At 39.0% G+C, this 19,891-nt stretch overlaps 1 protein-coding gene across 1 annotated transcript in view; it reads left to right on the forward strand.

Moving 5' to 3' along the window:
* plch2a (phospholipase C, eta 2a) overlaps nt 1–19,891 on the forward strand; it is a 159,630-nt gene that overhangs the window by 120,977 nt on the left and 18,762 nt on the right. Inside the window, 10 exon segments of the mRNA XM_028012577.1 lie at nt 1,919–2,089; nt 3,357–3,450; nt 4,349–4,552; nt 6,211–6,331; nt 14,362–14,533; nt 16,394–16,501; nt 17,574–17,729; nt 18,839–18,937; nt 19,148–19,248; nt 19,509–19,597. Coding sequence (XP_027868378.1) covers nt 1,919–2,089; nt 3,357–3,450; nt 4,349–4,552; nt 6,211–6,331; nt 14,362–14,533; nt 16,394–16,501; nt 17,574–17,729; nt 18,839–18,937; nt 19,148–19,248; nt 19,509–19,597 — 1,315 coding nt within the window.

Below are 19,891 nucleotides of genomic sequence, written 5' to 3' on the forward strand. Positions count from 1 at the left end.
TTCTAATTCAGGTTCAGGTATTCTTAAATACTGCTTCAGTTGCAAGTAGTGTGGTTATTTCAGCTGAAACAGTGGCAATCTAGGAAAATCCCTGCTGAATTTACATGTGCAGGCAGTTTTTAAGAGGCCATATTGTGCAGAGTATTATGCCAATTTTTAAAAGGCAAACTGCACACACGTGTTGTAAGGAAGGAACATGTGCAGGAGCACCCTGCACAGGAATAGGTGTGAGAGAATGGTGCTGCTCTGCTCATTACTGGTAGAGAAAACTCTGGTCAGTTTGCCACTTTATCTAGAGATTGAAGAATTTTAAACTGTAGGAATGTTGTGAAAACAAAGTTCTGTGGTACTGGAGCCACTTGATACCAGTAGGAGCGGGTCTGTATTGAGTGTACTCTATAAAACTCAAAACCTAAGAGACTTTCGCTTCCTGCTCACTCTAAGGAACCAACTACTGACTAACACAAAAAAAAAGAATATTGGAGCCATTGCATCCTGACAGACATACCAATAGTTCAAGCATCTACTTTAAGTTATATAAGAAGAATTTAATAAATCTGGTCAAATTCATCACCTGGGTGACCCGTGATGATTTTCCTTGTGGCGTGGTCTGTTGTACTGACCAATTGAAACATGGTATTGCAGCACTAAGTAACATCCAGAGCTTAGATGTTCAAGGGACAGTTAAACTTTGTAGGCAACAGCAGCTCTGCTAAGTGGTGAATTATTGCCTCTGTCAACGCTCTCAAAGAACAAGCCTTCTAAGCACTTAAGTTCATGCATAAAACATGGTGGAAGCAAAAAGACTCAGAAGCTTTGTGGGTGTTCCCCAGCTGTGCTTCCACTGCTTTGTTATCCTGCTGGCTCCATGATGTGTCCTGAGTGACAATAATTGCAAATATATATGCAAATGGACACATTTTTATGCCTTTCATTCCTTTTAGTGCAACTTCTGACTGATTTTTGATTGTATTCCAGAATAGAACAAAGTGAGAGTGCAACATCTCGGTTAACTCGTGGAAAATATCTACTTGGACTGTTCTTGTCACTTTGTTATTGGACTGTCACAACTTAGCAGCATCTATGTGCGATGTGCTCCAAGCTGTTCAAATATTTCAGCAGTACTGTTGTCCAGTCTCTCCATTTCTATCTAAAATAAATTTTGTTGGAAGGTTTCCAACCACCAGGAAAAGTATGTGAAGATTATTTTTGGAGTATATTCTTCAAAATTGTTGTATGATCTACACATTTTATGTAAACTACAACTAAAGCCCTAAGCTAATGAAACTCCTCCGCAATCCTGCTCAGGGTCTACAGGAGTTAGCCATGTCAGATTACACATAGCTGTGTTGTTCTTTTTTTAAATCACTCAGTGCTACTCAGAGGCCAAACTCCAGCTGGCACAGACGTCAGCAGTGTCCAGTGTGTGGCTGCCTCCAGTGTTGTTTGGCATATGGACACTTTATGGGCAGGATCACATGAACAGTAGTGTAGAATAATGTGTTGCTTATGATTATAGTCCAAAAATACCTACCTACTGATATCAAGTCAGGGAACAGATGGAACAAGTGGAGAATATCTCCTTTTTGAGTCGTACCAAAATAATCTGTCAGTGATAAGTCAAGACTAGATCATAAGTCTATATATGTACTGAGTTGTATTTTACAGTTTTTCCTGGTTTTTTTGTTTTGTTTTGTTTTTTTCCTGCAATTAATTTACAAATTAGATTAACTTTGAAATTACTTAAAGCTGTTGATGTTTTTTGGGGAAATTATTGCATTGGAAACCAACTGTATATTTTGGCAGCACTCCAGCAGACATGCCATATACTGTGTTCTAGATCTATGGAGATGAACATAAAACATTAGTTGGGATGTTAAACTGGTGGGATAACAACTTCGCTGTATGATTGCTGTAGGAGGCAGACACGGATGACAAACAGGGAACTTTGGGGTTCGAGGAGTTCTGCTCCTTCTACAAGATGATGTCGACCCGCAGAGATCTGTACCTCCTTATGCTCACCTACAGCAACCACAAAGACCACCTGGACACAGATGACATCACTCGCTTCCTGGAGACGGAGCAAAAGGTAAACATGTGCTTTCATTGTGTTAATGAAAAGCTTGTTAATGTCTTACAATATTGATGGACAGTGGCTGTAAATGAGTACACAAAGGCCTCTTATATTCAGGGACATCAGAGAAAATCTGACTATCTGGCTCATATCAGGCTAGTCTGCTGGCCAATCAAGCATAGGAACACCATGCAACAGCTATTGGTGCCTTTAGCACTGTGGGCTGGTACCAAGTCCTGCTGGAAAATGAAATCAGCATCTGCATATTGTTCGTCAGCAGAAGGAAGCATAGATAACTCTAAATTATCCAGCTAGATGGCTTTGTTGACTGTGGACTTAAGAAAACCCTGTGGACCAGGACCAAGCAATGTCCCATCACCAAATTCTTCAAAGTACTTTTGCTTGGCCATCCTCTCAAAAGTGCAGCTTCCTCTGGGGGACCTTTTCCTTTCACTGAATATGCTTGGAAAAGTTGCTCTGAACAACCAGCATCTTTAGCAGTCTAACCTGTTATCATAGAGGTCGCTTTCTTTCTAAATTCAGAAAGCTCTCAGCACTACATTCAGGGGCTAAATCAATCGACCAGTCAATCAAGTTTATTTGTCTATTTAAGCAAAAAGGCAGTTCAAAAGTGCCTTAAGTCATAAAAAAACCAAAAGTCCTAGAAAACACAGTCACCAACTGAGAAACCAGTAAAGAACATTACATTTACTTGAGTGCCATCATCAAAAGTTAAAGTTGGCAGCCCTTTGATGCAGATTGTAGTAATAATGGGCATGGGCTCATTTCCACCAGATCACTGAGAGCTCTATCATAGAATGATTGTTGTGTGTGATGGAACCACATTGATGGTCAGAAAGTCTAAATCGCTTCTCCAAACTTATTTTTATTCGTTGGTGTTTAGTTGAGGCCTAATGCTGCAACTTTTCTGTTGTGATGTTTTAGTTTTAGTTTCAATTTATTTTATTGTGTTATTGTCTTTGTACAGCACTTTGGCACAGTTTTAACCCGTTTTTAAAAGTGCCATGTAAATAAACCTGACATTGACAAAGTACACATGAGTCTGTGCTGCCAGAGGACTGGCCACTCCTCTTTAATGATCATCAGCTTCAAACAGCAGCTCCCAGGCACCAGGCTGACTTTTTTTTACCAGTCAGGATGGATGGAACAATCACATGGATGCACCTTAGACAACTTCATTTACTCTTTAAAAAACAGTTAACTTTTTTTGAAAACAAAAGAATATTAGATCTTTTAGAGATGGCATTTCCCCATTTTGCAGATGACAAAGGTGACCAAGGACCACTGCTTGGAGATCATCAACAAGTTTGAGCCGTGCTCTGAAAATCAAAAGCAGGGCGTTTTGGGAATTGATGGTAAATATACATGAATTTTACATACAGTCATTTTGTTTTAGTTTTGGTTCTAATTTAAGTTTCACATATATAATAATTTCATAATAGTTTCATATATATATATATATATATATATATATATATCTTGGCTGTGCTTAGAACTGCACAGTCATAAATACATATATATATACATATATACTGTATATACAGTACCTAATACACAAAATTGTATTAGGTATTTTTTTAGTTTTAGCACAGATATCTTAGTCCACTTGAAATAAGACAAAACTAACCTACAAGTAATTTTTCAACAAGATATATGACCATGTTTTAAGTCAGTAATTCCTTCATGTTAATGAAACAGTTCATAGGAAAAAGATCTTGTTGTAAGTAAAATTATCTATAATGTTTCCCTTCTGTGTTAAATTAATAAAGATTAGTAAGTAGAGGGCATTGTCTTACTGAACTCTATTCACAGTTGCTGTCTTCAGATGATAGGATTGGAAAGGCTGGTCAGCATTTTTACATCATTTAAATGCTGGTGCAGCCTTTAAATATTAGCCCGAAATCAACGCTACACTGAGATCACATGCAGAATTTCAGACCAGACAGAAAAGATGTTTTAAGAGATGAGATGTGGTTCTCTGGCTTTGGAGCCTCACATTGGTTCAGTTTTTATAGCACTGGTTATTGGTCTATTGTTGGAACAGCTTTGATAAATAAACTTTGTTTATTATGACCTATAAAACCATAGGACAGAATCTGCAACAGCTGTGTCTGAAAGGTGTTCCTATTAAAAGTTCACCTTGGAAATATTGAGAAGTGACCTTAGAGTCCATGATGGTAATTTGTGCACCTGCCTGTAGAACTTTCCAACATTTACTAATAGTTTAGTTGAAACAATTTTATTTTTTTCTAGGTTTTACAAACTACATGCGCAGTCCAGCTGGGGACATCTTCAACCCAGAGCACTACAACGTGAACCAGGACATGACCCAGCCGCTGTGCAACTACTTCATCGCCTCATCGCACAACACCTACCTGATGGGAGACCAGCTGATGTCCCAGTCCAGGGTGGATATGTACGCCTGGGTGCTGCAGGCAGGCTGTCGCTGTGTGGAAGGTAACTATCATAATAACAATTTCTTATTTCTGCAGCAAGCAGGAGAGAAGATTTGTTTCTGCTTATGGGCCCATTTGGCTGGAAAACGTAACATAGGGACAATATTTTAGATTGTAATTAACTCACATTTTCATTCTAAATTAACATATCCAGTTAAAATGTTTTGCATCTTTTTTTCTTATTTTGAGGTTTGTTTTGGAATAAAGACGCGAGTTTTATTGCATCAACAAAATCTAGAATGTTATGGCTACAGACTTGTTGTAATATGAGAACTGTGTTTCAGTAGAGCAGATAATTAATCTGCAAACATTATGTTGCCATAGTGCTTGTGATTGTTAGAGACTAAAACACTGCAGTCTAAATTCAGAGTATTTAGCATGTATCTCCCCCCACAGTCTGCCTTCATTCAGTGGAAGTGTGGTGTGTGGGAATGTTCCTTGTTGTCTTCCAAATGCGTTGGACTAGAAGAACAAAGAGTGTTGTGTCTAGTGAGCATTTAGAGCTCAATTTGTCTTTGTAGCAGGTTGAAGTCAGATCTATAATTGAACCCCCACCCACTTTACATTTGTATCAACCAACACTCAGTCCCACTCGTATGATGATTAAAGTTAGAGAAGCTGTTCATATACTGTAAATACATTTCAGGTTTGTTTTTAGCAGTTCCCTCTGCTGGAAGACGATTGTTCTCCTCTTTACTTCCAGGTTTTAATAAAACATTGCATAGTTTCTGCATCTTTCAACGTTTTCTCTGTTGGAGGCAGTGCATGTGCACTGTTGTAACCAATCGTATTTTATCCAGGTTAAAAATCATGAAGAAAACAGAAACTTTGAGCATAAAACCATTTATAGCTTATCTTTCAGATTAAGAAATGTTTTGTGATGGGGAAGCAAAGCAGCCTTTATGCTTCTAAACATTGCAGTGTGATGCTCTAAATGTGTATTGATGCACTGATGGAGGCCATATTGACTCGTTTTATGTGAAACAGTCTGATTGGAACTAATGGAGTGTCTGTGCAAAGTGACATTTTATCTCATATAAATGTTTAATATGTAATCCAAATGGAAATCATTAGGCGTCTCTGTCTCCAGCGAAGAGATTGCTCTGTAATCGTTGTTCAGATTGGTGGAAAATGCTAAATTGAGAACTTGAACGAGAAGAAACTAAATCCTCAGAGTAAATCGGTAATAAACAAAATTTCAATATTTTTTTTCTGACTAACAAAACGTTACATGAAAGCCTTACGTTTTGTTACCTCCCAGGCCTAAAAGCTCTAAAAGCTGACTCTGTGGGCAGGCAATGCCCCCCAATGGCCGCCCCTGCTGCCCGGCCTGATATCAGCCAGGTTTGCATGAGCAAATAAACAACTCTGTGGTTAACGGAGTACTTGAAGTTTAAAATGTTTTGGGTTCTGATGTCTTGACTTCACCAAAACTAAAATCAGCCAATGGTTCTCAGACGCTTCGATCCTTTTTCTCTTCTTGTTGTTTTCCTCCTTTTCCAGACTTGTCACAATCAGACGCCTTCTTTCACTCACGTTTAGTCAGCTTAGGAAGAAAACAGTCTTATTTATGCAAATAATGGTATTATTTGCATAAATTGCTCTTATTCTACGATAAGCTCTTCTGCTCAGTGTATCTGTGCTGTCATTTTCCCGCAGTCGATTGCTGGGACGGCCAGGATGGAGAGCCCATCGTACACCATGGTTACACCCTGACCTCCAAGATCCTCTTCAAAGACGTCATCGAGACGATCAACAAGTACGCCTTCATCAAGACAGAGTACGTTGAAACTCTCTAGTCTCCTCTCGTTTCATCGTCTGGCCCGTAAATCCACTTTGAGGCAGTTTGAGCACTTCAGCAGCTCACCGTGTCATTTCCTCATGTTCTGGTAATGATAACTAACAAACCGTGAAGCGTGACTGTCTGCCACTGATAATCACGTTTATCGGGAGGCGACTGTGCTGTCAGTTAACATTTCAGTGCTTAAAGAGAACTGAGGGATTTCTACTCAAATGTTTCACAAATGATTTCCTCTGATCAAAACATGAGATGAACTTTTTATAGAAGGTTAGAACAGCCGACCACAGTTTTGTTTTGCAGTTTGGGAGCTTTTTGCTCTTTGAAAATCCTTAGTTTTAGTTTCTAATAGTGTTAGAAACGTCCAGTTTGTTATAAAGAACAGTCAAGTCAGAAATTACAAGCATTTGGGCCTCTTACTTGCCAACAATAAGAACAGAGATACACAAAATGTGCATGTCAGCGCATTTCTAACAAAGGAAATGATCTTGCTTAAATGAACTGTGTATGTCCAAACATGTAAGGTGAGTGTTTTTGCAGCCCTTCTATAGACTCCTAGAAACGATTGTTCATCATCTCAGACATTCCTCGCCTCATTATCAGGAAATGAACCTAATTTTCCGAGCACTCTGTTCAAAGGAACATCTTGTACAATAACAAGATAATACTGATAATCAAAAGTAATGTAATTACTAAATGCAAATGGATTCTTGATATAATGAGTAACATGGATAAATTAATACAGATAAGTGTCAAATGCTGGACACAAGATAGACAAAACAAAGGCAACAAATGTAACAATGCAATGAGTGAATATGTCATTCTAAAGTAATTAGCAAACATCTTTTCAACACTGTTTCAGTTGGTTTCTTTTTTCTTTTTTGTAATGAAAGTTTTAATTTTCCACAAATTTGATCTGGCTCCACTATAAGACTCCTGCTTTTCTCCACAGTTATATTCACCGTAATGCCACATAGGATTCTGGTGCCTTCTCCCGACTTTTCCTAACATTCTGTTGTCAGACCAGCACCAAGAAAGATGACTTTACTTACATACCTGCCATCTGCTGGAATAACGTAGTAGAACAAGCAAAACCGCAAGACACCAGACTTCATACTCATGAGACACAAAAACTAAACGCATTTTTTATATAAATTCAGTATTTTTTTTGTTTTGGGAATGCTCATTACAGCTTGTTAGTTTACCCTTTTGTGCAAAGTCTCTTTTTTAAAATTTATTTCAGTTAACAAAAATATTTCCTTAATTCTAGTTTTTGTTATCTGGTAGCTTTTGTTAAGAATGATAACCTTTCAGCCATCCAGGGAAATATTCAGATTGGTTTTCGGTCAGCAGTCCTCGACTTTGGTCCTGCACATTTTAGGCTCTAATACATCTGTTTCCAATGATTTCATGTATTCTCAGCAGATATTAAAAATCTGTATCCTGATTTTTAGGATTCTGTCTGTAAGCTTCCTGAACTATTGACTTATACTGTATGTAGCATCAGACGGAGAACACAGGCATCAAATCGTGAAGGTACGAGTTAGTTATGGTGTCTGTCCCACTTTACTGTCTTCACCTATTATATTGCATGTGTCATAGCAAAAAACTGTTAATATTCATCTAGCTGGACACTAGCTGTGTTTATCGTTTCAAATTCAATTCTGGTTGATTTTACATATTATGAAGGTGGAGAAGTTGCTGCAGAAAAAAGCCCATCAGTATAAAATATTTGTTTTTTCGACATCGAGCACATCAGTTCAATTTTGTGTTCCCATGTAAGAGCTAATTACAGTTATTTGTTTGTGAATATATCAGTTCTTAGAGAACAATTCAATCATTCACTTTTACAAGGACCAAAATCCTCCATGAGCGACTGCCAACTCCCCGGGGCCATGATCTCTGTTTATAGCTACAGTGAGCTCACCTTTATATTTTAGTCCTGCTTTTTCTGAACGGATTAGCCGTAGAGCTGCTTTCTGTGGCCATGCTGCACTGCAAGGATTATGAATAAATACTGCTCCACTTAAAACTTTTAGACTCGGTTTTAAGCAGTCTGATCTTGTTGGGTGCTTTGTCATTTCAACTATTTAGTAAAAATGTACTAGAATAGTAAAAATGAAAAACGTTTTTACATGGCTTGTTCCTCCTTTCACAAATCATATTAACCTTCATTTTGTTAACAACAAAGGCAATCAGGCTTTATCTCCTCATGCCATCTATTTTCATGAGAAAGACTCTCGTAGTACTTACATGTTCACTTTGCTTCTGGGCATCAGGAACCATGCCACATCCCACACTTCTCAGAATAAAACCAGTCATTTAATAGTTATTCATCCCCTAGATATAAGTGGTGCAGCTCTTATTTATGGTTTCAAATACTAAGATGAAAACAAAAGGAGATTGTGCCCCCCAGACTCTGGAAATCTCTTCTATTTGTTTGTTATATTTTGGTTTTTTAAAAGCCACTTAAAAATATGTATATGTAAATCTGCTTTCATTAATTTTTAATGCTTTTATTGAAGTACTAATGTGTTTTTTGGGGGGGTTTTTTACTCGTGTGTTACACATTCTTTGCGGATGATGCTTAGTTACATACTGATATTGTCCCATGTGAAGCCACAACATTACCAATCATGCTTCACTCCATTTTTACTCAAAAATAGAAATATTCTTGTTTCAAGTTGGGGGAAAAAATCAGTTGGAACTTCACACCGAGTCCATATTTCTACCCCCAGCTCTAATCTCAAAGTCCACCTGCCAAACCAATAGTAAAAATGACAGGTACTTGAAAAGCAAAACTGTCACAAAAGACAGCACAACAAATTTATGAATAGATCTTTTTAGTGTTTGAATACATAGAATACAGAGAAATGCATAACTATTCACAGATGTTAGTACTAGTAGTTGACCTGAGGCAACAATAAATAAGTCTCACTTGTTTTTGACCTGGGACTGGAACACAGTTGAATGAGTACAGTGCTTTTCCAGGACAGCTCTGTACCCTCTAGCACTAAACTGACTTCAGTACGGAGTTAAATACTGAGAGACGGGTCCATTTTCAAAGGTTTTCTGTTGGTTCACACAGACATTTCAGACTGCTGTTTACTAAGACCATTTTCTGTAGTTTTATCCTAAAGAAAGTTTTGTTCTGAAGTCAACAACATGTGAAACGTGTAATCTTGTGCCAAATGCGACGTTCTGAGCGTATCCAGCAGAACAAAGTATCCAACAGGTTGTTACTCTTGTCCAGTACACTTTGCACATTGCTCTTATCTGGGAAGGTCAAATGTACTTGTATGCCAATAACTGTCTAATGCAAACATGACAGTTGTGTAGCAACCTTTAAATTAGCATGTAGGTGTATTTCTGATAAATTTAGGCTTTGTTCACACAGCAGACAAATGTCATCCAAATCCTCTTTTTTTGCCCAAAAGCAACGTATATCTGACTTCTCTATGGCAGTCACAATGGCCCATTTCCAGTCTTTTCATCCCCCCAAAGTCCGAATTGTGCCTCTTTCATATATGGAACTAATTCAGATACATATCGGATTGTTAGGGTTAAGTTGCATTTAATCTCATTGATGTGAGACGTGTAATAATTCTTTACCAGCAGAAGGCAGAGGAGGGACGTTAGGCCATAAAGAGTGGTTGAAAATTATGATTATGAACTCATGAAAGAAGTCTGAGTCAGTGAAGCACATCACTACCCAGTCCCACCACTCCTGGTTCTGACTACACATCTCAGCAGGCCTCTTTACAGAAGCTGCAGTCAATGTTCCAGTAAAGGTTGTCGCTGTTACCTGTGCTTTCTGCATATTAGCTTCCTGCATTTCCTTATGATCTTGTGATAATACCAGCCGCTCTAAATAAACGTTATAATTGATCCATATACGACTCCGTCCATTACTGCGGGAAACGGATCTTTGCTGTGTGATGCATGCGCACATTCTTCGTCTGCGCATGTGGGTCGCTTTCGGGTCGTAAACCCTTCACGTAGAAGTCTGATTGCGGTCGGGCTTAATGAGTTGTCTGAACAAAAAATCGTATTTTAGCAAAAAATCTGAATTGAGCATCAAGACCTGCTGTGTACAAAGCTTTACTTAAACATGACCTAAACCTGCTTTAGGTCTTTTCCCCTCTCTGGCTTGTATGATGAAGTATTCATCAAAGTAAAGACGCAACGACGCAATTCTACTCCAGCAGAATTAAAGACTGTCCTCAACCTTTCAAAAAATTCAAATCTGAATTGTACCTTGATGACATCCTAATGCCTAATTCTTATATTTTTTCCTATCCATTCTTTAAAAAAACATTTTGTTAGGTTATGATGGAAAAAATTGTAGTTATTATTTCGCTGTAACTCATTGTTTTCCCTGCTTGTGTTTTAGACTGTAGCCATACTGAACATGCTCATGTAACTCCCTGAAATTCTCCACCTTTCGGTGCACAGATGAATGAAAGCTTTCACACAGACACCTTGCTTCCTTTTATTGACTCTGCATCAAAAGGTAATTATTCCATTGATATGCACGCAGACTCAATTTTTAAAACTCTATCTTTAGATCCTGTTTCTTCAAGAAAAGGATACCGAAGCACTGCCTTTGTGTGCATCTTCACCTTGTACTATATGCTTTTGAAAAGGATGATTGTGGACTCCATATTCCGCAGATAATTGGCTAAAGTGGCCCAGAGTGAATGGCTGGTACCACTTCAAAGAGGAATTGGATTTTCCGGGGTGCTAAATAAAGACAGGCCTATTCAAGACAGGATTGGACTAAAAAGCCTCCATCTGACAGGGATGGAAATATACCAGTGGATGTAACATCAGAATTGTTCACTATACTCAGTGTTGTGTCTGAGACTCATAATTTGCTGTGCCTCATCTTTTGAAATGCTGTTTATCCAGACATTAACCTGACCATTGCCTTCCTATGCAATTCTCCCAGAATAAATTCTCGCTGACGGCACTGTGTGGGCTTTCTCCCCTTCACTTGCGTTTTTTTCCCGGTAGATTTTATTCAATCAAGGCAATCGAGTTAATTTCTTCATTGCTTCATAATCAATTTAAATTTGCAATCTAAACATTTATGCTGTGTCTTTATTTTCAGTTTGAATTAGATTTCCACTACGTTAGCTCAATCATTTTCATCGTTTTTTAGTGCATACTTGGCTTATAATGTATTTATAAAAACAATTTCTCACATGCATTAAATTGTTGCTGGTGCCTTTGGAACTACAAATAATCTCCTTTAGTGGAATAGAAAAGGATGTGGTCAGAAAAATCACTGCCTCACTGTAGTTGCACAGTGAGTAGGTTTTGATGCCATGTTGCCCTTTATAACATGACTATTGTACAAGTTAAGTTAAAAATAAACTGTCATTTATGGTAATTAAGTGTTTGATTTGTCCACCTTTTGACCATATAGCAAACTTTGAGTCATCCATTTTTAGGAGCTTAACCAACTTATTTAGGTTTATGAAACATTGTAATATGGACCACCAAACTCTATTTTTCCATTAATGTCCTTGTTTTAGGTTAGAATAACTATTTTGGTTTGAAAGTAGAATAATTTAGAAACAAATCTATTTCTCTAACATCTCGATATTTTGTTGTTACACTTTCCTTCTCCCAAAAAAAGTTTCTGTTGCTGCAATGACTGAGAAATTAAACTTAAGCAGGTGTTCACCTATTTCTAATATTAATCTTTCAACAATAGTGCATCTTTAAATTCCAAATAATACACAACAGTCTTCATTCTAGTTTCCCTGATGTTGAATAAAAGTCTGGAAAAGAACAATTGCAAGTTTGTTGACCTAAACTTCTAATGATGATAAAATTACTACAAAACTTTACGTATTTTGTACATTTTAATTTTCCACTGTGGCGTTGTGATCCAGTGTTGAAGACTTTCACTTTGGGCATCTCACTTCACTCCTGACAGTTCCCATAAATAAATCCGGCTGGCCGAAAACAATATTATGCCAACTGTATCACGTTTGTGTAAATTCACCATCAACACTCTGACACAAGCAAACATGAATCCAATGAGAGAGTCTTCATTTTAGGAAATGAAGACCTGAGAAATGAGGAAATGATGGAATGAACATTTTTAGTGACTTTCAAATGCTGTTTGAAAGCCCATCTTGAGCTTTTAAAGCCACATGTGCATTTAAACGTTATTATGTGATACAGTATGGGTGGAATGAGTTAACCATTTGTTTTGTAACATGCCTGAAGACATTTGTTATGAATTGTAGCAATAGCAATACAATGAAATGTTGCAATAGCGGTTGCGTGCGGTTGTGTACAACACATGATTCTCAACAGGCCAACTGCAACTGGAGTCAGAGCAGAAAGGAATATGCAAATGCTGAGAGTTTATATGGATTATCATGATCATTAAAAACACCTGGGCACTGTAATTCTCCAGATGCCCCAGCAAATGGTTCTGGAAGCAACATTTAAATCTAAGCAATAAACACATTTAAGGAGCCACAATCCAACAAAGTGCTCACTTCTAAATCGGTTGCGCCTACAAAACACTGACCTGACGCTACAGTGATGGTGTGACACCGTCTGGAGATGATGGTTAAAATGTGTCGATCCACTGACTATTTCTCACTATCATCGTGGAAGGTGGGGAGACTTTCTCCAATGATTCGCTTGACATGTCGACAACCCTTTGCAGGGCAACACAGAGACACAGGACAACACAACTATGCACACACTCGAAGCTAATGGCAATTTAGAGATGGCGATAACCTGACTGTCTTGTTTTGGGATTGTGGGAGGAAGAGTATCCTGGTGAAAACCCACACAAGCACAGGTCCTTCTTGCTGCAAGGCAGCTGCACCACCATCCAGCACTAATAAAGTGTGTTGGTTACAGTGAAACGTGATTATGCTGCCCATTCCAGTTTATCCTGTCGACGTTTATTTATGTGTCTCATAACTGGAAATACTCAACACATAACGATGGGGTAATGCTGCATATAGACAGGGTTTGAAATGCAAAAACACACTGGCGTTCCATATCCACGGCGGAGTCCTCCACACAGCGAACACAGTAGTATGAGGGAGTTCAGGTTTGGATACTACATGTTTAAAATCTGACCTCAGTTCGCCAGCATGAAGCCGTTCATGTTCATTTTAAAGGAGCCGAACTCTGTGAGGATCCTTTCTTTTTAAACTTTCACCTTTACATGACAAATACTTCAGCATTGATCTGTAACAAGAATTAATGACTTCCGCAAAGGTAAGGTGACTAATAAAACTCATCATCCTACAGTGATGATTAATTGGATTATTAATTACTGATTAATTGGAATATACAGACTCAAAAAAAGCCATTTGCAAGAACAACCAGAGAACTGAAGCCAAAACTGTATACAGAATATAAAAAATGTCTATTTAAGATTAAAAAAAAATCATCTTTGTCTATAACCTTCTTGGTTTTAGTATCATAGACAGTAAAAGGTTTATTATATTTAAAAAGCAAGTTGATAATTTATTTAAATGCATTTGTTAATTTATTGCCATTATTGTATAAAAAGGCATAAGTGGCTAAATAAAAAGCAGATTGTCAGAATAAATGCAATTATCTGTTACTGAAATTATAGTTAATAGCAATATTTCTAATATTCTGGTAGCACTGATTTTAGACTTGATAACTCATTGCGATGGAAATTAGAATTTGACCAACTTTACCAAAATTTACTGGAAACTACATCATACCTGTGAAGTCTCCTGTTTCCTCAAGAAACGACTGTATTTTACTATTATTATACTAGTATTATAACAATAACTCCTCCTCCAGTTTAAATCCTTTAGACAAGTAGGTCAAATAAGAAACAAAAAGGAGTTTAGAGTGGTCGACATGAATCAAGCTGGTTTTTCCTGGCTCTTCCAACATCCTCTACATAATAGCACTATGCTACACATGGTAGCATTAGCTGACTGTTACATCCTGAACTGTCACCCATCCAGCCTGTCATTGTCATTCCTCAGCTACCCGGTGATCCTGTCCATCGAGAACCACTGCAGCGTTCTTCAGCAAAAGAAGATGGCCCAGTACCTGGTGGAAATCCTCGGGGACAAACTAGATGTGTCCAGCGTCAAGGCAGAGGAGTCTGGGAGACTACCCTCTCCAGAATCTCTCAGGGGCAAGATCCTGGTGAAGGTGAAGTCTGAATCTTGTTGTCTTATGGAGTAGGCTGAGTTTTAGATGCTACAGAGTTTAGACGACCTCCATCGCCGACATTCTTCACAGTTCGGAGACTCGGTCCCCGGGCTGTTATGACAGCCCTCCGTTTTATCTGCAGGTTGATCTTCACACTGTAAAATCAAAGGCAGAATAGTGGACTGGAGTGTGGAGAGGAGTGTGTGAAAACGGTGTGAGGAAACCTGCCTCGCTGTAGGAAGGACATTTCCTCCTCGAGGGCTTGTGTGCAGTTGAACCAAACTGTAACTCATCTCATCTGTTCATTTGTGTCATGTTGAGAAAACACAGGTGCATCTTGGGAAATATAAGTATTATTAAAACCTTTAATTTGTCTAAAGGATACTTATTTACACATATGTGTGTAAATATTTATTTACACATGTGTTGTGACAGTCACTGAAACGATGAGGTTTAGCTACACAGTGTCATTGTTGAAGAAGCTGGGTATTTCAGAGTGCTGTATGCAAATATATTAAAGGAACATTCAGTGGAAAGAATTTAAGCAGAAGAAAAAGATGCACAAGCAACAGGGATAATTGTAATTGTGAGCTTGTGAAGAAAAGCCAATTCGAGAGCTTAGAGGAGAGTCTATGAGTTGCACATGTTGCTATTCTCAGCCAGAGACGACGTCTGCAGGGCTGAGGAGAAAATGGACTGGGCTGCTGCTCATTGCACCACATCCCTTATTTCTGGAAATCAAGATCATAGAATACGGATGAAGAGTGAAGAGACAAAGAATCAAAGCTCGAGTTCCAGTATCCAAAGTCAGAGCAGCCATTGAGCAGGACAGCATGCTTCACTAAACCGTTTTCACTGCAGCTAAAATGTAAAAACTGTGAGAAAAATCAAACATCCTTGTCTTCTCAGGATTTCATGATTATGGTTATATGTATACCGAAATAATCAGCTGATCTGAGTCTTAATCTCAGTCTATATCAGGGGTCTCAAACTCCAGGCCTCGAGGGCCGCAGTCCTGCAGTTTTTAGATGTGCCACAGGTACAAAACGCTGGAATGAAATGGCTTAATGACCTAATTATTCTGTTCAGTTGTGGTGCAGCAGAGGCACATCTAAAAGTTGCAGGACTGTGGCCCTCGAGGACTGGAGTTTGACACCCCTGATCTATATGTTTGTGCCTGCACTGAATTTCTTTAAGACAAAATAACATATCTGGATCTATTTGAGTCCATTAGAACCACAACCTCCAGGTTCTCCATTGATGAAGCTGACAGTTGACCACAGCTGCTGCTCACAGCCTTACAACTGATGTTCTCTTGAGTGACTTTAAATCCCAGCATAAAAATTAGGTTAAAATTAAACTAAACCTAAAAGAATAAAGACTTCAAACTACAGCCATGGTGGTGGAGCGGTTAGGTTAGGGCTGGTTCATGGATTCCTTTGCACCAGAGATTTTCAACTCAAATCCGAGGCAACCTGCAATCTTTTTGGCACTTTAGAGACAGACAAAACCGGGCCATGGAAGCAATGTTGTCAGAAGAGTGGTCCGAAAGTCCAGAATAATACAATCAGACAGTAAACAACTACTTGATATTAGTGCTGCTGTCTAGTTCTACAAGCTTTTTCCATGTTGGCTTCATCTTTGCCCTAGACTTAACGCAGGGTCGGCTTACTTTTCACTATGACTGTAACCCTTTTCAGCTCCTCTTTGGCTTCCTCTCTGTGTAAAGTGAAGTCAGTGCTCTACAGTAACTCAGTGTTGGACTTGCGCGAACAGTGCCCTCTTCTAACTTAATGTCTCAAAATGCTCCTGAGACGGTTGCATCTGTTTATTGAAATATATTTTCCACTTCCGTTGCAGGGCAAGAAGCTGCCTCCTAATATCGACGAGGACGCAGAGGAGGGAGACGTGTCGGATGAGGACAGCGCTGATGAGATGGAGGACGACTGCAAGCTGATGAACGGAGATGTACGTAGCCTCCGTGTTCTCGTCTGTTTCCGGCAGTCCACGTGTCCCTGTGCTCAGTAGACGAAACCTTAATTTTGCCGTGTGTTCACCTTAGTATCAAGCTTTGCTGATAGTGTTTTCTTGGTTGGCTTTGGTCCTCCTTTATGTGCCTGTTTGGTCTTATTTCCTGCTCTCCTCTCTTCTTCTTTGTCCTCTCTTCTTTTCCTGAACATGTGCTAACTCCTTAAAGTGGAAGGTATTGTATCAAAGACTTCATCTTTAGTCATCTCAGTCATGCTCCATCCGCTCTCATCCTGCCTGTTTAGCTTCAAGCTGTTGGGCGTCAAAATGTTGCCTCAGCTCTCCTCAGAAGGAACCATTTAGACACATGAAGCCGACCCAAACGACACTTATTTAAATGATTTAAATCTTTTTTCAGCGACATTACAGAAGTGTTATGTTTAGGGTTCTGGACAGACACAGAAGTTTAGCACTTCAATGTGAAAAGTAAAAAGAAAAAAGTAGGCCGATTTAATACAGTTTACGATTTTTAAACGCATCAGAACAGATAATCCTCTGAGGATCTGCTGTTATGTTTTCAGTTAATGGATGAAGAATTTTTTTTCCCCCAGGATTCATTGTGTTTATTATAGGAAGAAGAAAATGCAGCATTCAGCTAACAATTCTTTCAAACGTTTCAATGAAATGATCCCGTTATCACTGCAGTGAAATATTTATTCAAAGTAAAAATAATTCCTCCGACTTAATTTCATGTGGATCTGACTTTTGTGAGTTATTGATCACATCTGCCATCTTGTGGCTGAACTGTGCATGTACGTTCTACTCAAACTACAGCAGTGTCTGTGAAGACAGCCTTTCATTTGAACTGTTGGAGGCTGACAATCTGTCAAACTCCTCTGTAGAACTCTGCCAGAGCTGCAGCAACATCTGTTTGACCCAGCAGTGGGAATGTACTGTACTCTGTTCAAGAGGAAACATTTACAGACTGAATCTGAGCGTTATGCTAAATTGCGAATAATTTTCATACGGTGCCGTTCACCGTCTAACCTTCAGTTGCTGCTCTGTCCCGCAGACATCAGCTAACAGGAAGCAGGTGGAAAACATGGCTAAGAAAAAACTGGACAACCTGATGAAAGAGTCCAAGATCCGAGACCGGGAGGATCCAGACAGCTTCACCATCGCTGGCCTCCCACCAAGTGGGAAGACCCTTGATAAGAGTGACATCAAGGTAAACACAGAATATAAAGAACAAGCTTGTTATTTACCCAACTAACTCAGTCAGGATCATCCTGTTGAGGGCGCAATGTCTGACATCTTGTTGTTGTTATGGAGAACAAAGGTGAATGGTGACAGTCAACTGGTTTAAGCATTTACTCATGACAATGATCTGTTTTTTTTCCCTCAACTAAAACACATTAAAGAAACAGAAGGTTGTTTTAGAAGACGTTTATAACAGGTGTAGAAAATATTGGGAGACTAAAGTAAAATATTGAGTCTTCCCACATTGTTTTGAAACCTTAACATGTAACTAAGGCCTTCTCCCTGTAAAACACTGTTGCCAACTTTGTACCCTTGCTTGGTACCCCTGTAGTGACATATTTTAAGAAAGCGACAAATCTAGCGACTTTTATCTGTTGTTGGAGGTTTTTATGGTGACAACATGTGAAGCACCAATTGCTCTTCACCAACTGAGAGAGCAGCGAGTTTTGCTGTGAGGCTCTCCCACTTCCTAATCACTGCAAACCAACACTGTTCTCCTGTTTTGGGCGAATTATCTTTCGAAAGTATATGGATACGATTTAATTTTTGCAAAAGACTTCTATACACTTTTATATTGTGTTTTTTTGTACTTTTTGAATGTAACCAGTATTTAGATTTAGGTTATCCAAACTTTTGCCATAAGTTCTTAATGTAAGCTCTAAAATAAGCTCTGTAATGAGAAATGTCTCCTAATGTTTTTAGATTTGAGACAAAATAAGTCTGAGCCAAAGGTTTAAAGCATTTTGAGTTCTTACCCAATAAAGGGAGATCAGTAAACGACCGATGAGGAAAAATGACCGCCATCTTTGACCTCACACCGTCACAACTATGTGGCTAATACCGCACCACTTCCTCCTTTCAAGTGTTGCATGACTACATGACATGTCATTGAGAGTGACTATTTAAAAACTGTTGATGGTAAATATTACATGATATTTGTGTAATGCTGTCTGTGAAACCAGGATCTGAACAGAGTCCTGGACTATGTGAACAGGTAGAACTCTTTTGGTTCCTTCAGGACTTCTCCATTCCTGTTTGAAGTGCTTCTCAGAAAATGTCTTTCTTCTCCGGCTAAAGGGTAAAAGTGACGAGGGGACAGACACAGCTGATGAGACCAACCCCAGCAGTACCAAGCGCTCCAGCCGCTCCTTCATCGGAAGCTTCTCTAAGCGCAAGGTTGGCCCTGATGTTTCACCCTCCGAACGCCTCAGTCAGTCTAGAAATGACAACAAAGGAAGTAGTTTGTGTCAACGTTCACACAAATAAGTTCCCTGCAAACTCTTGGCGTTTTAAGTTTAAAATGCAAATGGAACTTGTGTGGACACAATTCAATGAGTTGCTGTTTCCCATGCTGCCTGTCAGGTGACCTGCTCAGTGTTTTCACAGAAAAAGTCGTCAAAGTTGAAGAAGACCTCGAGCTACGAAGATACAGACACGGACCAGGAGAGCACAAGCAGTGCTTCTCGAGCCCCACCCCACCACAACAAGTATGTGTCCCAGAAACACACACCTCCACTACACTGTGCGCACTGACGGTGACTAGCAAGGGCCGTTCTTACATTACCTGTTTTAACTCCCGTGGTCTCTGAGGGAAATGTGATCATGCTGAGTCAGCAAGTCACAGCTGCACACGCTGAAACTACCTTTTCTGGTTAATGTGTAGGTTGCACTTTGATCAACTCCTCTTCTTTTTAATGTAATTACTGTATAGATTTCAAACATTTTAACCCTTTCATTGACCCCACAGAAAGAAGAAGACCATGAAGCTCTCTAGAGCCCTGTCTGATCTGGTGAAGTACACCTGCTCTGTGGGTCTATATGATATTGAGACCCAAGGTGAGTGTAAAATCATCCAGCCGATGCAGGCTACGCACACGATTTAATTGCATTAATTGGATTTATTTATTGTGCTTTTTTTAGCTGGGGTATAGTCAGTTAGTTGTGAGTAGACAGTGTCTTCACTAAGCAATCATCACACTAGCAGCTCAATCTCTTTCTGATTCACCAAACTGAAACCTTAGACTCTTATTGTAGGAAAGACGCTGACTGTTCAAAACTGTCAGCGTAAAGAAGTGGATTACAAATCATACCTCTAAACTACATAACCCGTGTGAGTTGCACTGTTCTCTG

This window comes from Xiphophorus couchianus, chromosome 1 (genome assembly GCF_001444195.1).
Source record: "Xiphophorus couchianus chromosome 1, X_couchianus-1.0, whole genome shotgun sequence".
NCBI classification, from domain to species: Eukaryota; Metazoa; Chordata; class Actinopteri; order Cyprinodontiformes; family Poeciliidae; genus Xiphophorus; species Xiphophorus couchianus.